The sequence below is a fragment of the Triticum dicoccoides genome, chromosome 7A (genome assembly GCF_002162155.2).
Source record: "Triticum dicoccoides isolate Atlit2015 ecotype Zavitan chromosome 7A, WEW_v2.0, whole genome shotgun sequence".
Lineage (NCBI taxonomy): Eukaryota > Viridiplantae > Streptophyta > Magnoliopsida > Poales > Poaceae > Triticum > Triticum dicoccoides.
Genome location: NC_041392.1, coordinates 98995427 through 99013932, shown reverse-complemented (window position 1 = coordinate 99013932; position 18506 = coordinate 98995427). Strand labels below are relative to the sequence as shown.

Genomic DNA, 18506 nt, shown 5'->3' with positions numbered 1-18506 from the left:
GGCTGTTGGGGGCGCGGCTAGAGATGCTCTTAGTAACCCATACACCGATTGGCAGTTAGTGAAAAGTACAAACTGGTGAATATATACACCTGTGTAGTAAAATGCAGAGTACATGGCAACACATGCCATGTTATGTCTGTCCCCTCGCTTGTCCTCTTATATAGCTTGTTTTGGCTTATTAGGTTTTCTTCTGTAGAAAAAAGGAGTAGCCATCATCACTCTGATCTTTTTGGTGTTTGTTGTAGTGGTTGGTGACTGTCCTACTCATTGATGACAATCTGTACTGAGATGAAGGCAACTACATCTTGCATAGGGCAACATCTTCCTTCAAGAGAGCACAACAACCAGGGAGACAGAGCAGACCACCAGGATCAGCAAAGAAATATGCAAGAACTCCAATGGCTGATGAGTCATGGAGGCTGCCGAATTCAGTGCAGCAACTGTCTGCCAACATGCAATAACCACCAAGCCAGTACTTGCTCAGAGAGCAAGAACTGCTTGGTGGGAACCTTGCTGGTGCCGAGATGCCGGAGCCCATCACAACAATTGATCTTGGCCTGCTGTCTGCATCCAACGATCCTGAGGAAGCCGCCAAGCTGCTGTCAGCGCTGAAGACCTGGGGATTCTTCCAGGTCAGTTTCTTTATTACTTCGTTCTCGAGTTTCCTGTTCCTAAGATTGACTCTTTTTTGCATTTTTGGTTCATGGTGTACTTGTTATTTCTGTAACACGCATCAACCTGTGTGACCAGGTTTCTAACCATGGAATGGAGACCACTATGATGGATTCTGTGATGACCCCATCAAGGGAATTTTTTCACCTACCGCTCGAAGAGAAGAAGAAATGCAGTAACCTGATAGATGGCAAGCATTTCCAGGTAGAAGGGTATGGCAATGACCAGGTGTGGGCTCAAGATCAGAGATTGGACTGGTCTGATCGACTGCACCTTAGGGTTGAGCCGGAGGGTGGGAGAAACCTTGCCCATTGGCCTACACATCCCAAATCGTTCAGGTAATCTATCAGGGATACTTCAAACGGATCTTTCTATCTTGTCTGCTTTGTAGAAAAGAGTTCATTTGCTTATTCCTGTCGTGAGTTACGGAACCTGACAGGGACTGCAGAAACAAAATAGACATTAGTAAACTAGGCTTGGTTTAATTGGACTACCTGAGCTCTGTTTGCAGGGATGATCTGCACGAATACGCATTGAAGTGCAAGAGAATCAAAGCCTTCGGGCAATGGCCAAGCTTCTGGAGCTTGATGAAGACTGCCTCGTTAATCAGTTTAACAGCAACGCCCCCACTTTTGCTAGATTCAACCACTCCCCTCCGTGTCCAAGACCTGATCTTGTCCTGGGCATCAAGCCTCATGCCGATTTCCCTGCTCTCACGGTTCTTCTCATGGACAAAGACGTCGTGGGGCTGCAATATCTTAGAGATGGAACCTGGTACAATGTTCCAGCTGTGTGTGACCACACCTTGCTGATCAACATTGGTCTTACAATGGAGGTGACCATCTCTGAACCTCCAGTAATTTTTCTCCCATATGAAGTTCTTGTCTTCTTGGTGACTTCCGCCCATGGTTTTCAATTTCAGTTTCAGAAAAATTTCAGCACCAACCGAAATCACTGAAATTCAGTGAATTTCAGTGATTTCAGTTTCCATTTCAGCCAAATGACCGAAATATTCACTTGAATTCAATTAAAAATTTAAAAAATTTAAAAAATATTTTGAAAAATATTGAAATTGTTGTGCTATACTGAAATTGCTGAAATATTTTGGCCGAAACGTAATATTTCAGTGTCTGCTGAAATTACTGAAATTCAGTGAATTTCACCGAAATCTCACTGAAAGTGAAAACCATGCTTCCGCCTGACCGTTCCTCGTGCAGATAATGACCAACGGGATCTTCATGGGGCCAATGCGTAGAGTTGTGACTAATGCCAATAAAGAGAGGATATCAATGGCCATGTTCTATGGTGTGGATCCCATGCAAGAGATTGGGCCGACAGCTCATCTGTTAAGTGAGGAGCAACCGGCACAATTAATACAGGAAAATGAAGGCCAAGGACTTGTTAGTGTTGCACCATGAACATTACGCTGGAGGCCGAGGACCAAGAATTGCCGATGCACTGAAGATCTAAGTAAGATGGCTGTAGTTCCATGCTAGAATACCCATGGAAAGTAAATAATTGGTGAACTTACAGGGAGTGAATCTGGTTAAAATGAAGAATCAGTCTGGTTTATGTTTGTTTGTATTAACATGCTCTCTGGGCACTTTCATATTCTCTTATCTGCTCAAGTGTCTCCACCGTTCCTTCTTATATGCTCCGTAGCCTTTATTCTTCGAAATGCATAAATCCTATTCCCATAACATGGTGAATAATGATTTTTAGGGTGTAAAAATGTCAGCACTAGTCACTGTCATGTTGTGTGGAACTGACAGACATGTTTGGCATGGTGTACTCCATGGATGTCACCTTTTGCCAAGATACTTCCCTTCAGGAATTTGGTGTCACGGCGTATTTTTCCCTTTTTTGCGAATTATGTAAATTTCGTTAAAGGGTAATATATGAATATTAAGTTGATATCAAGTATATCGGGCATCTACATACGACATCAAGAGCTAGTCGAGATATCCATGATGCACTCATACAAATTATTTAAAAAGGAAGATAAAAGACAACTCCAAAATTCAAGCACGAACTGTCAATAGCACACAGTAGCACAGGGGCGGAGATTTGTTGGGGCTAAACCGGGCCATGGCCCGCCCAGGTTTTTTACAATTTTTATACCTATACGCGATGCTTCGTAACTGTTTTACGATGGATCGATCGGTCGCCAATCCAAGCCGCCATGTTACGTGCGCACACATCACGAGCAGAGTTCGCAGCCGGCCAGGACTCGTGTCGACAGCCAGCCTCCACCAGCCTCGACCTCGCAGATCGGATGATCTCCTCACTGCTAAACGCATGCTTCCTGCTGCTTGCGCTATGGCTCCGCCCGCCTCCACGCCATCGGTATCCTGTCATTGTGCCGCCCAAATGCCTCTGATCCCTGCCTTCGCTGACCGCTATAGCCTGCTCGCTACCAGCCAGTACTGTCCGTCCGCTGCCAACGCTGAGCACCGTGTCGCTGGAACCGGCGAACCGTGGCAGGGGATGCGAGGTCCCAGCGGGAGCCGGCGGAGGAGGGCCCGCCAGACTCGCCAAGGAAACGCCTACCCCCCATGCGGGGAGTCGCCTCGAGGTAAGAAGCAAAGAGCACATGCATTTAACTGATCTGAATCCTATCCCCCACTTCTCATCAGCCCAAAAATGAATGCGTGTGCTCTTTCCTTCTTACCCTCGAGCCGACTCCCGGAACCAGAGTTGGATTTGCGATTGCACCTACAGAGGTTTGTTTGTTCGGGTCGATTGTATGAGTTCCCCGTTGCCATGTTCTGAGATCTGAACCCATGACATGAGAACTGATTGACAAATGATGATTTTGTGAATCAAAGTAGAAAGTAGTGCCACCGTTTTAGAATAGTTCTACTTTTCTGCATATTTTCCTACTGGCGAAATTCAAGTGTGTGCTTGGGGGTGCCCGGAAGATGGAATGTAACTGCAAAATTCAACTACGCATTTTGGCAAACACGCTGATGGGGTACTTCAGATGAACCAAGATTAGACCACTGACACCGGTTTTTACCAAGTTTTTGTTTGTTTACTCTTGTGCGTGTGCGTGGGGGGCGGGTTAGCTGGTTTACTAGTTTTACCAAGATAATTCATAAACTACTCCGGATCAAGGCTACATCAGCATTGACATGAATGAGATAATAAACTGTGTTTAATAAGATTGGCGACAATGGAAGGCCTCTCCCAGTTAGATTATCTGAAACGCTTTGATGTATGGTCCACTGTGGAATCTTTCTCTCATCCTATGGTCAACTCTTGGGTTCTCACAGCCTCATTTGTCATACTAGCTGGAAACGATTATCCTGATGTAGTTTGTCCCCTTGCTTATTTCACTCTGTTAAAAGATTGTGGCTTTGTCAGGTCACTCTAGTTTAGAATATTGTTGGCGAGGCATACCCAATTCTTGATTACCAAGCTGACTTTGTCTTAATCAGCATGGTCCCAGCTATCAGTTACTAGCGATAATACGAGAAAAATAGGGAACCGATAGACAGGATAGGAAGCACCTATCTGAAATAGAAATTTAACACGGTAGAAGATAATGTACAACAAGGGGATAACACTTGAACGGAAAGAGATATGAAGTGACCTGCAGATGGCATACAGTGACACAAAAGTGTCCACATATAGCACATACTAATCAGACAGTTGAAACATAAACCAATTCTGTAAGTAAGAACCGACTGCCCGTCAGTCTTTTGGACTTCATAATCACATTCAGCATCGCATGCACGACAGACCACGCAGATTGAGATTAAGACAACTTGCTAATTAAAAATGAAGTCATCCATCTTGCTTAGTGCCGCTCTTCCTTCAAAATAGCTCATGCACAACAACCAAAGGCAGAGCAGACCAGGATAAGCAAAGGTGACACATCCTAGAACTCCAATGGCTGATGAGTCATGGAGGTTGCCAAACTCTGTGCAGCAACTGGCTGCAACCGTGCAAGAGCCGCCGAGCCGGTACTTGCTTAGAGAGCATGAAGATCTTGGCGGGCACCTGGCTGGTGCCGAGTTACCAGAGCTGATCCCAACCATAGATCTCGACCTACTATCTGCATCCAACGATGCAGAGGAAGCCACCAAGCTGCGATCTGCGTTGCAGAGCTGGGGATTCTTCAAGGTCAGCTTTTCCTCCTTATCCTACCCTTCTCTCTTGTCTTTGTGCATCTCACGACGCATAAGTTGCAAGAGTTGGCTATTCCATTATCTCAGGGAGAAAAAAATCTTTGTCTTGCATTTTTTACTTCTAGAGTACTTGCTTTTCTATGACACGCATCAGCCTGTGTACCAGGTTTCTAACCATGGAATGGAGACCTCTTTGATGGATTCTGTGATGACTGCATCAAGGGAATTTTTTCACCTACCACATGAAGAGAAGAAAAAATGCAGTAACCTGATAGGCGGGAAACATTTCCAGGTAGAAGGGTATGGAAATGACCAGGTGAAAACTCAAGATCAGATTTTAGACTGGTCTGATCGTCTGCATCTTAGAATTGAGCCAGAGGGTGGGAGAAACCTTGCACATTGGCCAACACATCCCAAATCTTTCAGGTAATCTATCAGCGGCACCGTGTCACAGATACCTGTGTTCAAATGTTTCTTTCTTTGTTGTCTGTTTTGTAGAAGAAAATTCATTTGCTTATTTATGTCTTTTTCTTTGCGGGTTTGCTTATTTATGTCTTGAGTGACATGGGCTACAGAAACAAAACAGACACTAGTAAACTAGGCTTGGTTTAATTGGACTACCTGAGCTCTGTTTGCAGGGATGATCTGCACGAATACGCATTGAGATGCAAGAGAATCAAAGGCGAAATCCTTAGGGCAATAGCCAAGCTTTTGGAGCTTGATGAAGACTGCTTCGTTAATCAGTTTAACAGTAATGCACGCACTTATGCTAGATTCAACTACGTCCCGCCGTGTCCAAGACCTGATCTTGTCCTGGGCGTCAAGCCTCACGCGGATTTCTCTGTTCTCACGGTTCTTCTCATGGACAAAGATGTCGCTGGGCTGCAATATCTTAGAGATGGAACCTGGTACAATGTTCCAGCTGTGTGTAAGCACACCCTGCTGATCAACATTGGTTTTGCAATGGAGGTGACTATCTCTGAACCTCCAGTAAATTGTCTCCCATATGATACCACTATACTCAAATTCTTGATGAGTTTCACCTGACCATTTCTCTGGCAGATAATGACCAACGGGATCTTCACAGGGCCAGTGCATAGAGTTGTGACTAATGCCGATAAAGAGAGGATATCAGTGGCCATGTTCTATGGTGTGGACCCTGATCAAGAGATTGGGCCAATAGCTCATCTGTTGAGTGATGAGCAACCGGCACGGTACAGGAAAATGAAGGCCAAGGACTTACTAGTCACGCAACTTGAACATTTCTCTCAAGGCCGAGGAGCACGAATAGCCGATGCATTCAAGATCTAAGTGAGATAACTGTACTTTCATGCCACAGTACCCATTGGAAAGTAAATAATTGATGAACTTACAGAGGATGAATCTGGTTAAAATGAAGAATTAGTCCGGTTTATGTTTGAGTTTGCATAAATACGCTCTGTGAACACTTCCATATTCTCTTATCAGCTCAGTGTCCCTTCCCTTCCTTCTTCTGTACTAGTTTTTTTTCTTAAAAACATATAAATCATATCCCCATGAGTGAATAAATCATTTTTATGATGTTCAAATGTTGACGCCAGTGTTAGGACCATGTTGCATGAGACTGACAAAGACATCTTGGCATGGTGTACTCTGCATGGATGCCACAGTTTGCCAATACATATATCATGGGAATTCGGTTTCATGACATAAGTGTGGCCGATTCTTTTTTAAAATATTAGTTTATTATTTATGAAATCTTGAAACTATGTTACTGAATCCTAGGAACTTGTCGAACTCCTTGATGTAGATCGTGAGGTTGAGCACCGGCGAAAGCGTCCGCCGCAGGTCGCTCCTCGGGTCCATTGCCGGGTCCAGCCCGTCGACACCGGTTATGGCCAGCGAGTATTCCAGAGCCTTAACTAGTGATTTCGACAATCGCATTAGGCCAACATGTCAGTCCAGCCTCACAATTTCTAATTTGACATAATGCCGTCCAAAGAGCGTAATCTGTGATCTCTCCTCCGGGTTTTAGCAGTTGGGAGATGATCTAGAGGCCTACTACAGCCACGTGCATTTATAGTTTTATTCGAAACCCAAGAAAATCCGCTGATGCATAGCACAGAAAATGTCATTGTTCGGAAACGTGGATGTGTACACAGCTCGATTTGGATGCATTTTCGGGAGGTGGATACACTATGCTATATGGCTGCCTGGTGCTCATCAGCATGCATTGCCTGGACAACCTATATATGATGAATAGGTTTGGTACGTTTTCACTGTGCAAAATACAAATACGAAGCATGAAAAAAAGTGTCGAAATGCCGTGCTCTAAATTAGCTGAAGATACCGACAACACTGTATAAGTTTCTTAGTAGAGTATTTGTAGGCAACAGGCAACAGGTTCAAAGAGATTTAGCAAGAGTTTAGGTTCTTCAAATGAATACCAGGAATCGCTGATGGACATGCATGCAGCACCAAGTTCACCAGAGAACCGAGCATGGAAATTCATGGAAGGATACCCCAAGGAGATGGTGTAGACATTCTTAGAGCAGGTGCAGCCTCCAGAGTCACATCATATGATTTAGTCCCTAGGAGCGTGATGAAAACGCATGCTGTTGATTTCCTTGGAGATAAACATGAAAATCCACGGAAAGATACTCCAGTGAGATGCTGTTGATTTCCTTGGTGCAATCTCCGTGGCCATGTGATTTAATCCCAGTTTCCAGTTCCACGGTCATCCTTTTAAGAGACGGTGCACATCTAAGAATCAATTTCAAGACATCAAAGTCATGATCTTCTCCTTTTAGGCCTTTGATTTCCACTTCTTCTAGATGAACCATGGAGATACTTTGGCTTCTCCAATTTTTGGGAGAATCACATGGACAATTCCCTGGGCATGATTGTACCACCTAAAGCAAATGAACAGTATTACAGTGTACTATATTTATTCATGCTAAGCTACGTACTAAAGATCTTATCTCATGGCTACCAATAGAAATTGTGTTTAACAAGTATTATGAATGCGAGATATATAACTACATGGAAGAATTACCTCGGACTTCCTCAATCTCAGTAGGATGACCTTCAGCAATTTCAAACCAGTATGAACCCGGGGCACGCTAAAGAGACGCAACAAAGTTGCCCCATACACGTGCCCCTTTGCCTCGAGGCTTAGGTCCAATACAGAGAAGTCGGTAATCAGAATTTTCTCTATTTCTTGGGCAAAGTCCAGTTCTACACTCGAGGAATTCTGCAAAATATTATGGCAGGGTGTCATGCATAAAACTAATTTAGTCGGTAAATCCAGTAAATTGAGCAGGACAGAAGACATACCAAGGCATACATGGAAACATAGAGGACATGGTTGTTTCTGACCAACCCCTGTCTATCTAAGCTCAGAGAGTGAAGGTGCCAAAAATCAAACACAATGGGCAAACCTATATAAGAGCGTTCCAACGAGACACTCTCCAGCATTGGTGCCGATATGAACACATTGATGTCTTTGTCAGCCTCAAAATCCATTGTCAATTGCTTAAGCATGGGAGTCACAATGTCAACGCCACGGCATTCCGTATAGTAATACAGGACAATCTCCTGCAGCGATGTTGAGTGGATCGTGATCTCACATTTGGACATACCTGCCTTCACCTTCAGCACACGAAGGCATGGGCAGAGGGAAACCAAGGTGCTAAGGTCGTGGATGATGCATCCTTTAAGGATCATACTGTCGAGCTTGGAGAACTTGCCACCAAGAAGCCGTGTGAAGCAGATTTGATACAGTTTAATCTTGATCGAGACGGCATGGGGAAAACAGGGCAGGTTGACATTCCTATACTTCTGGTCATATAGTGTGTCAATTAGGTGAGTGAAGACGAGCTCTTGCCGGGAGAGCCTCGCTGCGGCGCGGAGAAGGGTGGCATCGGTACCATGTGCACTACCGAGGTGGATGCCGAGTACGGACACTGAGACACCACCGTGTGCCGCCACAGCTTCGAGTGTGGCTAGCGCCGCTTCGTGTGAGCCAGACGCGACACTACGGAAGGTGATACTGATGTTGTGCAATCGTGGGCAGCGGTTCAGGAAGGTGCCAAGGTCAACAATGTCGCCGTCAAGGGCCAGCGTCTTGAGCGCGGGGAACTCGCCAGCTGACTGTGGCGTAAAGGTGCCAAGGTTCAGGATGCAGGCTTTGAGGGACAGCCTCTCCAGCGCAGTGAACTCGCCGGCCGGCGGCGGCATGACGCAGAACCAGGTCTCCAGCTTGATCAATATGGTGCGGTCGAAGCACGGCAGCTCGATGCGGTCCATCTGGCTCAGAACTACCTTACTAGACCCCGGGAAGTCGAAGAATAGCTCCGCCGGAGAGAGTACAGCGGCGGCGCGCAGCAACGAGCTGGCTTGGGCAGCTGTATGTCCCACCCGGATGCAGATGTCGAGGAGGGGCACTGTCGGCGAAGCAGCGAAACTGGCGAGCGCCGATTCGACGGTGGCGGGCGGGACGCCACGGAAGGTGAGATCCGGGAGGCAGGTCCAGAGGCCGCGCCACCGGCGCGAGAGGAGCCCGGTGCGCGCGGCGGCACGGACGCAGCGTAGGCGCACCAGCACCAGGAGGAGGACATCGTCGGGGAGGTCGCTGATGAGGTCGGCATCTTGTGGACTACGGCGGCGGTGAGCTACATGCGGCGGCGGTGGCGGTGGAGGCGAGCGGCGACGCCCCGATCTCGTTTCCATCGGTGCGAAGCCCTACAAGCAAGCGTCCTCACCGATCCCATCTCCCCGGAGTGACCCAATTTTTGTGCGGAATTCTCTTTGATCCAATTAACAAAGCCCAAGTCCATAAGTGGTAGTGCAGCCCACAATTTAACAGCATCAAGCATCATATATACTTCGAAGTTCGAACCCCTACAAAAATCATATATACTTCAAAAAGAACGGATATTTCCCAAAGTGCCTTTCTAAGAGCGCGAGTGAACAGTAAAATAAATAAAAATCAAAAAAATCTAATATTTTTTAGCAAACATTGACAACTATTTTTATTGTTTGCAAAGTTTCATCACGAAATGATACTCATGGAAGACGTGGTAAAAAAAACAATACTCCAAAATGATTTTGAAAATAATATTTTTGGAGCATCGTTTTTTTGCCACCTCTTGCATGAATGTCATCGATGATGAAACATTGCAAGCAATCAAAATATTTTGTCAACGTTTGCAACAAAAAAATTCAAAATTATTTGATTTTTTATTTTAGTGTTCACTTGAGCTCGGTTTAACTGCATCTTGGTTGTTTCTTGATCAGATTCACATATAGAATCATGATACATACGAAGCTGAGATGAGAAGAATGACTGGATGGCTCGTCAGGCTCTTTGAGCAACGGCTGAGGCACGACCTCATGGAAGCTCTCGTGGAAAACTCCATTGACAGGTAAAATCCGCATGTTCTTATGGAGATTAGCCAGACATTCTCTACCCACAGAGGATGTGAGAGCACATAGAAACATGTCAAACAAGTCCATGTGTAGCTGTCAGACTCATGGTGGCATTCTTTGCTTGAATGCTTAATGACCAGATGCATATGGGCCCTCTTTGATAGAGAGCTGGCTGAGCATCTTTGTGAAACAACAGAGCCAAGCGCCAAACAATGAATTTTTTACTATGATCGATACACTATCACATGTGTCCTTTCTGACACTGACGGGGACGTTGTGGAATGTCTCTACCCAAAATGGAGCGTGGCATATCATTGGTGGTATGAATGAGGCGTTTGGCTTCGCCATTTTGTGGCGAGGTGTGGGCACGAAAGGCAGAAGGAGGCGTCGTAGCGAGAGAAGAGCTTTCTCGACCACGCACCGGTGTGAATGTCACGTCCTCCGCTGCAAAACGTTACATATCGTCTTCTGCTGTCTTTTTTTTTCCCTATTTTATCAAGAAAATAAAGAAGCAGCTAACTCCCGGCTGGCTTGCTGCGATACGACTATACGAGGAGAAACGAATCGAGATGTGGATCGTGCCTATTGCACACCCCGTAAGTATCACAGGCGATGGTGCCTTAGTATCAGAAAACATGAAAATGTAAAAGGTGATGAGCTTAATTAGCTCGGTTCATAAACTACCTAGTGTCTTTACGCGGCTCCACAGGTTCGTGACCATCTTGAAGCACCGTAACGCTTGTATCTTCGACAACAGAGCACAGCTATCCCTACTCGGCTCGTCCAAACAGGAGCACTCTCGCACCTGGGAAGGGGCTGTAGCCATGGTGCACTGACGGCAAGCCTGTGGCGGCTTGAGCGGCTTCAGAGGCCAGCGTAATTTTTTCGTCGGCTCAGTAGCCGCCCCATCGAAGCGTTGCCTCTTTTTTGAGGGGATGCTCGTCGAAGCTTCTCCGACATCATATGCTTTTCTTGCCTCCCTCACGTGATGGTCCAAGAGTCTTAACATCCTATTCCTATGGCGACGGACCGATATCATTTCTTCGAAGATAATCTTGCAAGACACCTTCAAAAATTTACCTTCCTATCGAGGTCCATCATTCACCAACTTGGAATACTCTTCCGCTGAGAAAGCCTCCAGAGGATCGCCGGGAAGTTTCTCTTCAGGGTAGCATAGTATCTTGAGAGCAGTCGCTACTTTAACTAGGCCCCAATTCTGAGAGTCAATGTTTGAAATCTTTTTCAGGAGCTCACCAGCAGGCCGCAAGGAGTCGGCATGCTTGTTCACAAAATGATCACAATTATACACAACAGCCATCAACTCAATGATATCTTCATTAACCATCTCCGGTTCAACTTTCAAGTTGGAGACGTGGGGCGGATCGATGACGGAGCCGGCGGGAGGAGGATGAAGATTTTCCTGTGGAGGAGGAAAGATAACCTCTTAAATATTTGGGTCGAACGATCCATATTATATATGATCTAAACGCCTCCAAACATCGACATTCCAATTGTGTCATATGAAAAAACATCCGTGAACTTCCAAATTCGTGAATGTTTTTCCAATTCGTGAACCTTTTTCAATCTCGCAAACTTTTTTTCAAATTTATGAACTTTCTTCAAAACCGTGAACTTTTTCAAACTCATGAACTTTTTTCAATTTCATGATTTTTTGTCAAATCAATGAATGTTTCTCCAATCTGCAATTTCTTTTTCAAGCTCACGAACTTTTGTCAGAGTAATGAACCTTTTTTCAAATTCATAAACTGTTTTCAAATTTGTGAACCTTTTCAAATCTGATTTGTTTTATGTTTTTAGTTAACTTTTTATCGGTATTTGTAGTTCTAATGAGATGAAAATAGTTAGTTCTAAGTTTGTAAATAGTTATTTTTAGTCGGTACTTACAGCCTTCCAATAAAGATATTCTTTATGATTTTGTATTTGTACAATTTTTCATGATCATATGAGATTGTTCTTAGTGTTGATTTATAAATAGTTTATTTTATATCATCAAAAAACAACAAAACTGGAAAATGTCCAAAACAACAATGCACAGAAGACCACACAAAAAACCTGAAAACGGCATGGGTTGTTTAACAAAAGGAGTACTTAAGACACTTGACAGTCGGCATGCAAATAACAGATGAGTATATTGGTCCCAGAATGGCAAAAGAATTTGCATGAAACACATGACACCGCACTTAGAATATTTTCACCGTGTCGATAACCATTGTCCCTTGAGAGACATGTTCATAGAGTCCAGCAATGTAGTCCTTGACCTTGATCTTTCTGTACAACACCGGCCTCTTCTCGTCTACCAGCTGAGTAGCTGGCTCGATCTCTCTTTCAGAACGAGCGGAGTAGAACAAAACCACTGATAACCTCTCTTTCTTAGCATTTGTGACAACCCTATGCACAGGGCTTTTGAAGATCCCATTGCTTATTATCTGTGCCATAAACCATGAAAGAGCGATGAAGAGCTTGGCTATTTTTAACAAAAAAATATTAATGTTCAAGGGTTATGTGTGTGACACTTTCTTTCCTCCGTAGAAAAGAGGTGTGACACATATGTCCCCAACATGTAAGTTTTATTGTTATGTTTTATATGGATATGTTAGCATAAAATCATACATTATTATAGTAAATATTAATTATCATGCAATAAAAATCATACACAATATTCAGAAGTATTTTTAAGACGGGTGCCCCTGGTCTCTGCTTCACTGCGATGCACACATCTAACTATATTGTGTACTTTATACATAACTCATTTATTCTTGAATACATGCTACATTGATATTTGCCTTTTCTTTAACCATGAGCTAGGGAACGGTGTTTACCTCAGTTTGGTCTCCTACGTTGACCAGTAGGGTGTGGGGCACGACCGGTACATCCCACCAAACGCCGTCTCTAAGGAGTTGCAGGCCACCAACAACGTCATCGACCATGAGCACGGTAAGAACACTCCCATCAGAGTGGGGCTTAAGGCCGAACACGAGCTCCGGCCTTGGGCACTCTGGGTAGTAGCTGAATCTAACATAAGTGTCAGCTCTCTCCCCAAGCTGGTCCACGAAGTAGTCATCGTGGAGCTCCAGCAGCTTTGACATTGCCCGGAGCAGACCATCCTTCACTTCCCCACATTTATTCGTGAACTCGTCAAGAAGATCCCTGAACATGAAAACCAAGAACAATATATCCTCAACAGTACAATTTTCAGATATATCACATTATTCATGTTTGTGAGATCGGTCACCTGAAGGTTTCGGGGTGCGCCGGCCAGAGGGCGAGGCTCCGTTCGTCCTCCGGCTCCACCTTGAGGAAGAGGCGGTCGGACCAGTCTAGGATCTGGTCCGGCGAGCTCACCTGGTCGGTCCCGTACCCCTCGAGCTGGAACCGCTCGCCGCCGATCAGGTTGGTGTATCTCTGCTTCTCTTCCGGTGGCCGCTGAAAGAACTCCCTCGAAGCGGCCATCATGCCATCCATCACGGCGGCATCTACGCCGTGGTTAGTCACCTGCAGGGGCACAACATGGTATGCTTAACACCGACGCTTGTCGCTTGATACCGCTCCAAAATTTCAAGTCGTTATCACTGCTTACCAGGAAGAGACCCCACGACTCAAGCGCCAGCCGGAGCTTCGCTGCCTCCTCGGCAGAAGCGGTGGTGTCGTCCAGCTTGAAAAGGCGGCCGAGGTCGATGACAGGGATTGGCGCCACTACCGCCGTCGCAGGCTGCTGGTCGTGGTCGTGTTGTCCGCGCACGACGTACCGGGCCGGCACGACGGGCGCGGCGAGGGCGCCGGCCAGCTCCTGCACCGTCGTGGGCGCTCTCGCTCCCCCCGTGCTTTCCATAGATACACCAATCCCACCAGCCATCATGTGGTCTCTTCAGTAGAAAAGTAGCGCTCGTTCAACGTGACGTGCGACAATATTTTCCCGTTGGTCACTGTTGTTATCGTGCCCATCTTTCAGTACTACGGACGAATGTTGCAGTCTCGGCCATCCTCGTCTCCACATGCTATGTTATGTGATATGTCGCCGGCTGTCAGCGAGCGACAACGTGCCGATCAGAGGTGTAGCCGGCTAGCCGCCGATCAGAGGAGTTGTCATTGCTGCTAAAGTAAAATAAATTGATAGCCTTAAATTTCAAATTTTTCAGTAAACTCAAACACGATAAGGTTTGAGTTGCACCTAACAGTCACTAGGCTGACCGCGCAAAAAAAAAAAAAACTGGCACTAGGCTGGCTGCCGTATTATATATACGGTGGGCATGTGGCATAGGGCTGAACCATGGACGATAAATGAAATCATTTTTCTCCACAAAGAGTGGATTTTATTAGCTTAAAATGAAGCATTAAGTGTACACACCTGATCGCTGCATAGATAGAATGCACACAGCCAACACGAACACAAAAAAACACATCGGCAAATGGCAAAGTCATGCAAGACCAAAGATATGAGCAAGCGAGGAAAAAAAACCAAACTAATCAGTTTCGTGATCGGCAAACTACAACAATGACCATATCCACACCAATCATGTCATGACATCACACAAATGACAAGTTTACTCATCAACAACGCTTTCAGAATAGGAGTGGCGATCAAACGCTGTCGTCGCAGGATCCAACCACAAAATGCTAGAATCTGGGTTTTCACCCTGAAGAATTAGTCCGAGCAATGCCTCTAGCAAGGTAACGATGGTAAAAACATCGCCATTGCCAGGTATAACCAATTCGGATCAGACCTAGGTTTTCACCCCGAAGCTCGTGATCGGGGTGCTTGATTAGCACCACCATCGATATCACTCATATGTTGTCACCACCACTTTTTCGTGAACCCAGCATCTACGTGCGATGTGCGACCACCGTTGCTGCACAAACATCCCAATGCGTCAAACCGTTGTCCATAGTTTGCATCTTGCTGCCGAAGTCAACCTTCGGATCTGAAGGGAGAAACCCTTCCAAAGAACTTTAGGTGGCCATCGCAGTCTGCATCAAGACTGTTGCCGCAGGCCAGAGTGGTCACCCCCCACGGGTGAATCTAGGTGATGGGACGACCGCTCCGGAAACCCACCCATGTTTGGCTAGATCAGAACGATGGGTATCATCGCACGATGGCAACAACAATCACCACGCCGTAGATCAAGCCCAGCCAACATCCGTAGATCAAAGCTCCGCCAGCAACGATGACCACCGACCCATGCCATGCTCAGGCTGAGCAGCACAACCAGAAGGTGAGGCACCCAAGAGAAGACACGGAGGAGCGTTCCACCACTAGCCTGCTGTCGTTCACTAGGAAGGACAGCCCGCCAACAAAATTGGCGCCGCGATCCGCCGCCATGCCCACGACCTTCATGCCCATGTTAGCAAGAGTCCCTCCACCACCGACCACTGACCGGAGCTTTGCCCGGATGGCAGCAAAATTCAAGACTGACATGTGATGCTGAACAAAGGGAGTACTTAATAGAGTTAACATGCAACAATATATGGAGATACATTGTTCCTAGAACGATTACACGTTTTGCATTACCAACATGATACCACACTTATTTATATCTTCACTGTGTCAATAACCATCGTTCCTTGAGACACATGTTCATAGAGTCCAGCAATGTAGTCCTTCACCTTGACCTTTCTGTACAACGCTGGTCTCTTCTCATCTACCAGCTGAGTCGCTGGCTCAATTTCTCTCTCAGGATCAACCGAGTAGAATAGAGCCAGCGATAGCCTTTCTTTCTCAGCATTTGTCACAACTCTATGCACGGGGCTTTTGAAGATTCCATTGCTCATTATCTGTTACAATTTTTTTATGATTAGGCCAAGAGTTTGGGGGACTTTTCGATGTGTGATGAATATTTTCACCTCTGACCACCTTCCTAACTGATCCACCCATGGCGGAGGTAGACCCGTAATCATTTTGAAATATAATGTATATATAACAGTTAATAATGGCTGGTATCACAAATGTGGGAAGAAAACTACAATTGTTATGACGTCTTTTCTTACCATTGTTATCCTTGACATGTTTGAAAATTGTAAAACCATGTAATTTTACATACTTCCATAAACAAAGATGTTAGAAGCACAAGAAAATTATAAGCCCACATGTAGCAATCGTTGTATAACTTTTCTATGAATTAGAAACACTTTTTGGAAATTTTCAAATAGCATGCAAAGCTGAAGCGAAGATATTTTTTATAAAATAAATATCGCATAGTTTTTTCAAGAAAACCAACAATTGTCATGTATACAAAATAAATTTAGGGATTAAATAATTAGGAGACAACAAGTATAACTAAGAACCATAAGTTTATGTGTGATTAACGGAGGCATGCCATTTTTCTACAACCTGTGATCTTTATATTGATATAGATACAAATTAGAAATAAGCAGTGAGAATATATGAAATAAACTCCATACTAAATCATTGGTGGCAAGATGACTCAAGTTTCTGCATAAAACCATGATCTGGACACGCTATATCTTCATTGTCTCATATAAATCTGGGAAAAATATTGTGGAACAACTTCATTAATATTGTAATGTTACATTTTCATCTAAAATTCTAAATAATATTTTAACCAAAGGTCAAAGATAAAATGTCTCTTCAAACATTAAAATATAGTGCATACTAGTTTTGTCTTGAGTCAAGTTTAGTAAACCTTGACCGAATTTATATAAAACATCTAACAAATCAAAATCAATACTATTATATTCATAATAAAATATGTTTCCATATTCTAAATGTTTATATTTAAGCTTTCTATATTTTGGAACTGGAACAGAGACAGTAGCGGTTCGATTGGCATACTGCGAGCGTGGAGGTGATGGTGTTTACCTCAGTTTGGTCTCCTATGTTGATCAGCAGGGTGTGAGGAACAATTGGTACATCGAACCAGACACCATCTCTCAAAATCTGGAGCCCACCAATGGTGTCATCGACCATGAGCACGGTAAGAACGCTCCCATCGGAGTGGGGCTTCAGGCCGAACACAAGCTCCGGCCTCGGGCACTCCGGGTAGTAGCTGAATCTAGCGTAAGTGTCAGCCTTCTCCCCAAACTGGTCCATTATATAGTCGTCGTCGAGCCCCAGCAGCCTCGCCATTGCCTGGACCAGTCCATCCTTCACCACCCTACATTTCGTGGTGAACTCGTGCAGAAGATTCCTGTAAAAAAAAAAAGAGTTGATGAGCTTGATATTTCCTATATTATTTTTCGAGACGACGATCGCATCAATCTTTGTGTGATCACTGATCACATGAAGGTTTGAGGATGCGCTGGCCAGAGGGCGAGGCTGCGCTCGTCTTCGGGCTCCACCCTGAGGTAGAGGCGGTCGGACCAGTCGAGGATCTGCTCCGCCGAGCTCACCCGGTCGGTCCCGTACCCCTCGAGCTGGAACCGCTCGCCCCCGATAAGGTTGATGTATCTCTGTTTCTCTTCGGGTGGCTGCCGGAAGAACTCCCTTGACGCGACCATCATGCCGTCCATCACCGAGGTGTCGACGCCGTGGTTAGTCACCTGCGGACACACACGACAGACGACACGGTACGCTCGCTCAACACGCAAGCTTGATCGATTTCGCTCAGCGACGAGAGAATAGATGATTAATTACCAGGAAGAGGCCCCACGACTCGAGCGCCTGCCGGAGCTTCGCCTCTTCGCCGTCAGCTGCGGCGGCGCCCTCCTGCTTGAAAAGGCGGTCGATGTCGATGACAGGGACCGGCGCCGCGGTGGGGTGCTGGCCGTTTTCGTGGTGACTGCGTGAGACGTACCGGGCCGGCACGTCGGGCTTGCCGTGGGCGCCGGCGAGCTCCTGCACCGTCGACGTTGGTCTCGCTCCCCCTGTGCTTTCCATAGATGCGATTGCACGACCTTCCGTGGTTGGTTTGGTCTTTCAGTAGCGCTCGATCTATGTGACGACGATACCTCGGCTGGCCTCGACGATCAGTCGTAGGTGCTGGGAGCCTGGGAATTATGGTGGTCGCACACGTCGTCGACGATAAGGAGAGGAGGTAGCTAAGGGACAAAGGTTGCGGTTGCCCTCATCGTGATCCTCACATGTCATGTGTTGTTGTTGACGTTCCTGACAAGATCTGTTTTGATCCGATAAGGGAGCAACAGTTAAGTTGTTCGGCGCAGCGCGTCTGATGAAGCTAGTGGCTGGCGACACGAAATATCCTCCCACGGCGGTAGCGGGTCTCATTTTACAGAGCAGATGCTTCATACATTACATACGTAGCTTCAGCTAAACACATTACACATGTCGTGCTGTCTGTATCATCAAACTAAAAATGC

The 18506-nt window shown here is 45.7% G+C and overlaps 4 protein-coding genes and 1 pseudogene across 5 annotated transcripts; 2 read left to right on the top strand and 3 right to left on the bottom strand.

Moving 5' to 3' along the window:
- Positions 1–2305, top strand: part of LOC119329939 — a 16897-nt pseudogene extending 14592 nt beyond the window's left edge.
- An 869-nt stretch (positions 2306–3174) lies between these two features.
- Positions 3175–6282, top strand: LOC119331607 (codeine O-demethylase-like). The gene is made up of 4 exons (XM_037604769.1): positions 3175–4800; positions 4972–5231; positions 5444–5774; positions 5868–6282. Exons 1-4 carry the CDS (start codon positions 4567–4569, stop codon positions 6114–6116), a joined length of 1074 nt encoding a protein of 357 aa, XP_037460666.1. The 5' UTR covers positions 3175–4566; the 3' UTR covers positions 6117–6282.
- Positions 6283–7179: 897 nt separating this feature from the next.
- Positions 7180–9037, bottom strand: LOC119333918. The gene is made up of 3 exons (XM_037606635.1): positions 8121–9037; positions 7840–8037; positions 7180–7696 (listed from the first exon to the last, which is right to left on the bottom strand). Exons 1-3 carry the CDS (start codon positions 9021–9023, stop codon positions 7376–7378), a joined length of 1422 nt encoding a protein of 473 aa, XP_037462532.1. The 5' UTR covers positions 9024–9037; the 3' UTR covers positions 7180–7375.
- Positions 9038–12345: 3308 nt separating this feature from the next.
- On the bottom strand, positions 12346–14064 carry LOC119327941 (protein SRG1-like). The gene is made up of 4 exons (XM_037600998.1): positions 13813–14064; positions 13468–13727; positions 13055–13382; positions 12346–12661 (listed from the first exon to the last, which is right to left on the bottom strand). Exons 1-4 carry the CDS (start codon positions 14062–14064, stop codon positions 12416–12418), a joined length of 1086 nt encoding a protein of 361 aa, XP_037456895.1. The 3' UTR covers positions 12346–12415.
- A 1585-nt stretch (positions 14065–15649) lies between these two features.
- Positions 15650–18253, bottom strand: LOC119327402 (protein SRG1-like). Of its 2 annotated transcripts, none has more exons than XM_037600510.1 (4): positions 17824–18243; positions 17470–17729; positions 17050–17377; positions 15650–16004 (listed from the first exon to the last, which is right to left on the bottom strand). In XM_037600510.1, the coding sequence occupies exons 1-4, from the start codon at positions 18064–18066 to the stop codon at positions 15762–15764; spliced, it is 1074 nt and encodes a 357-aa protein (XP_037456407.1). In that variant the 5' UTR covers positions 18067–18243; the 3' UTR covers positions 15650–15761. The 2 variants fall into 2 exon arrangements, with proteins under 2 accessions (XP_037456407.1, XP_037456408.1); XM_037600511.1 differs by lacking the exon at positions 15650–16004 and adding an exon at positions 16025–16714 and having other exon boundaries at positions 17824–18253.
- Positions 18254–18506: the final 253 nt, after the last annotated feature.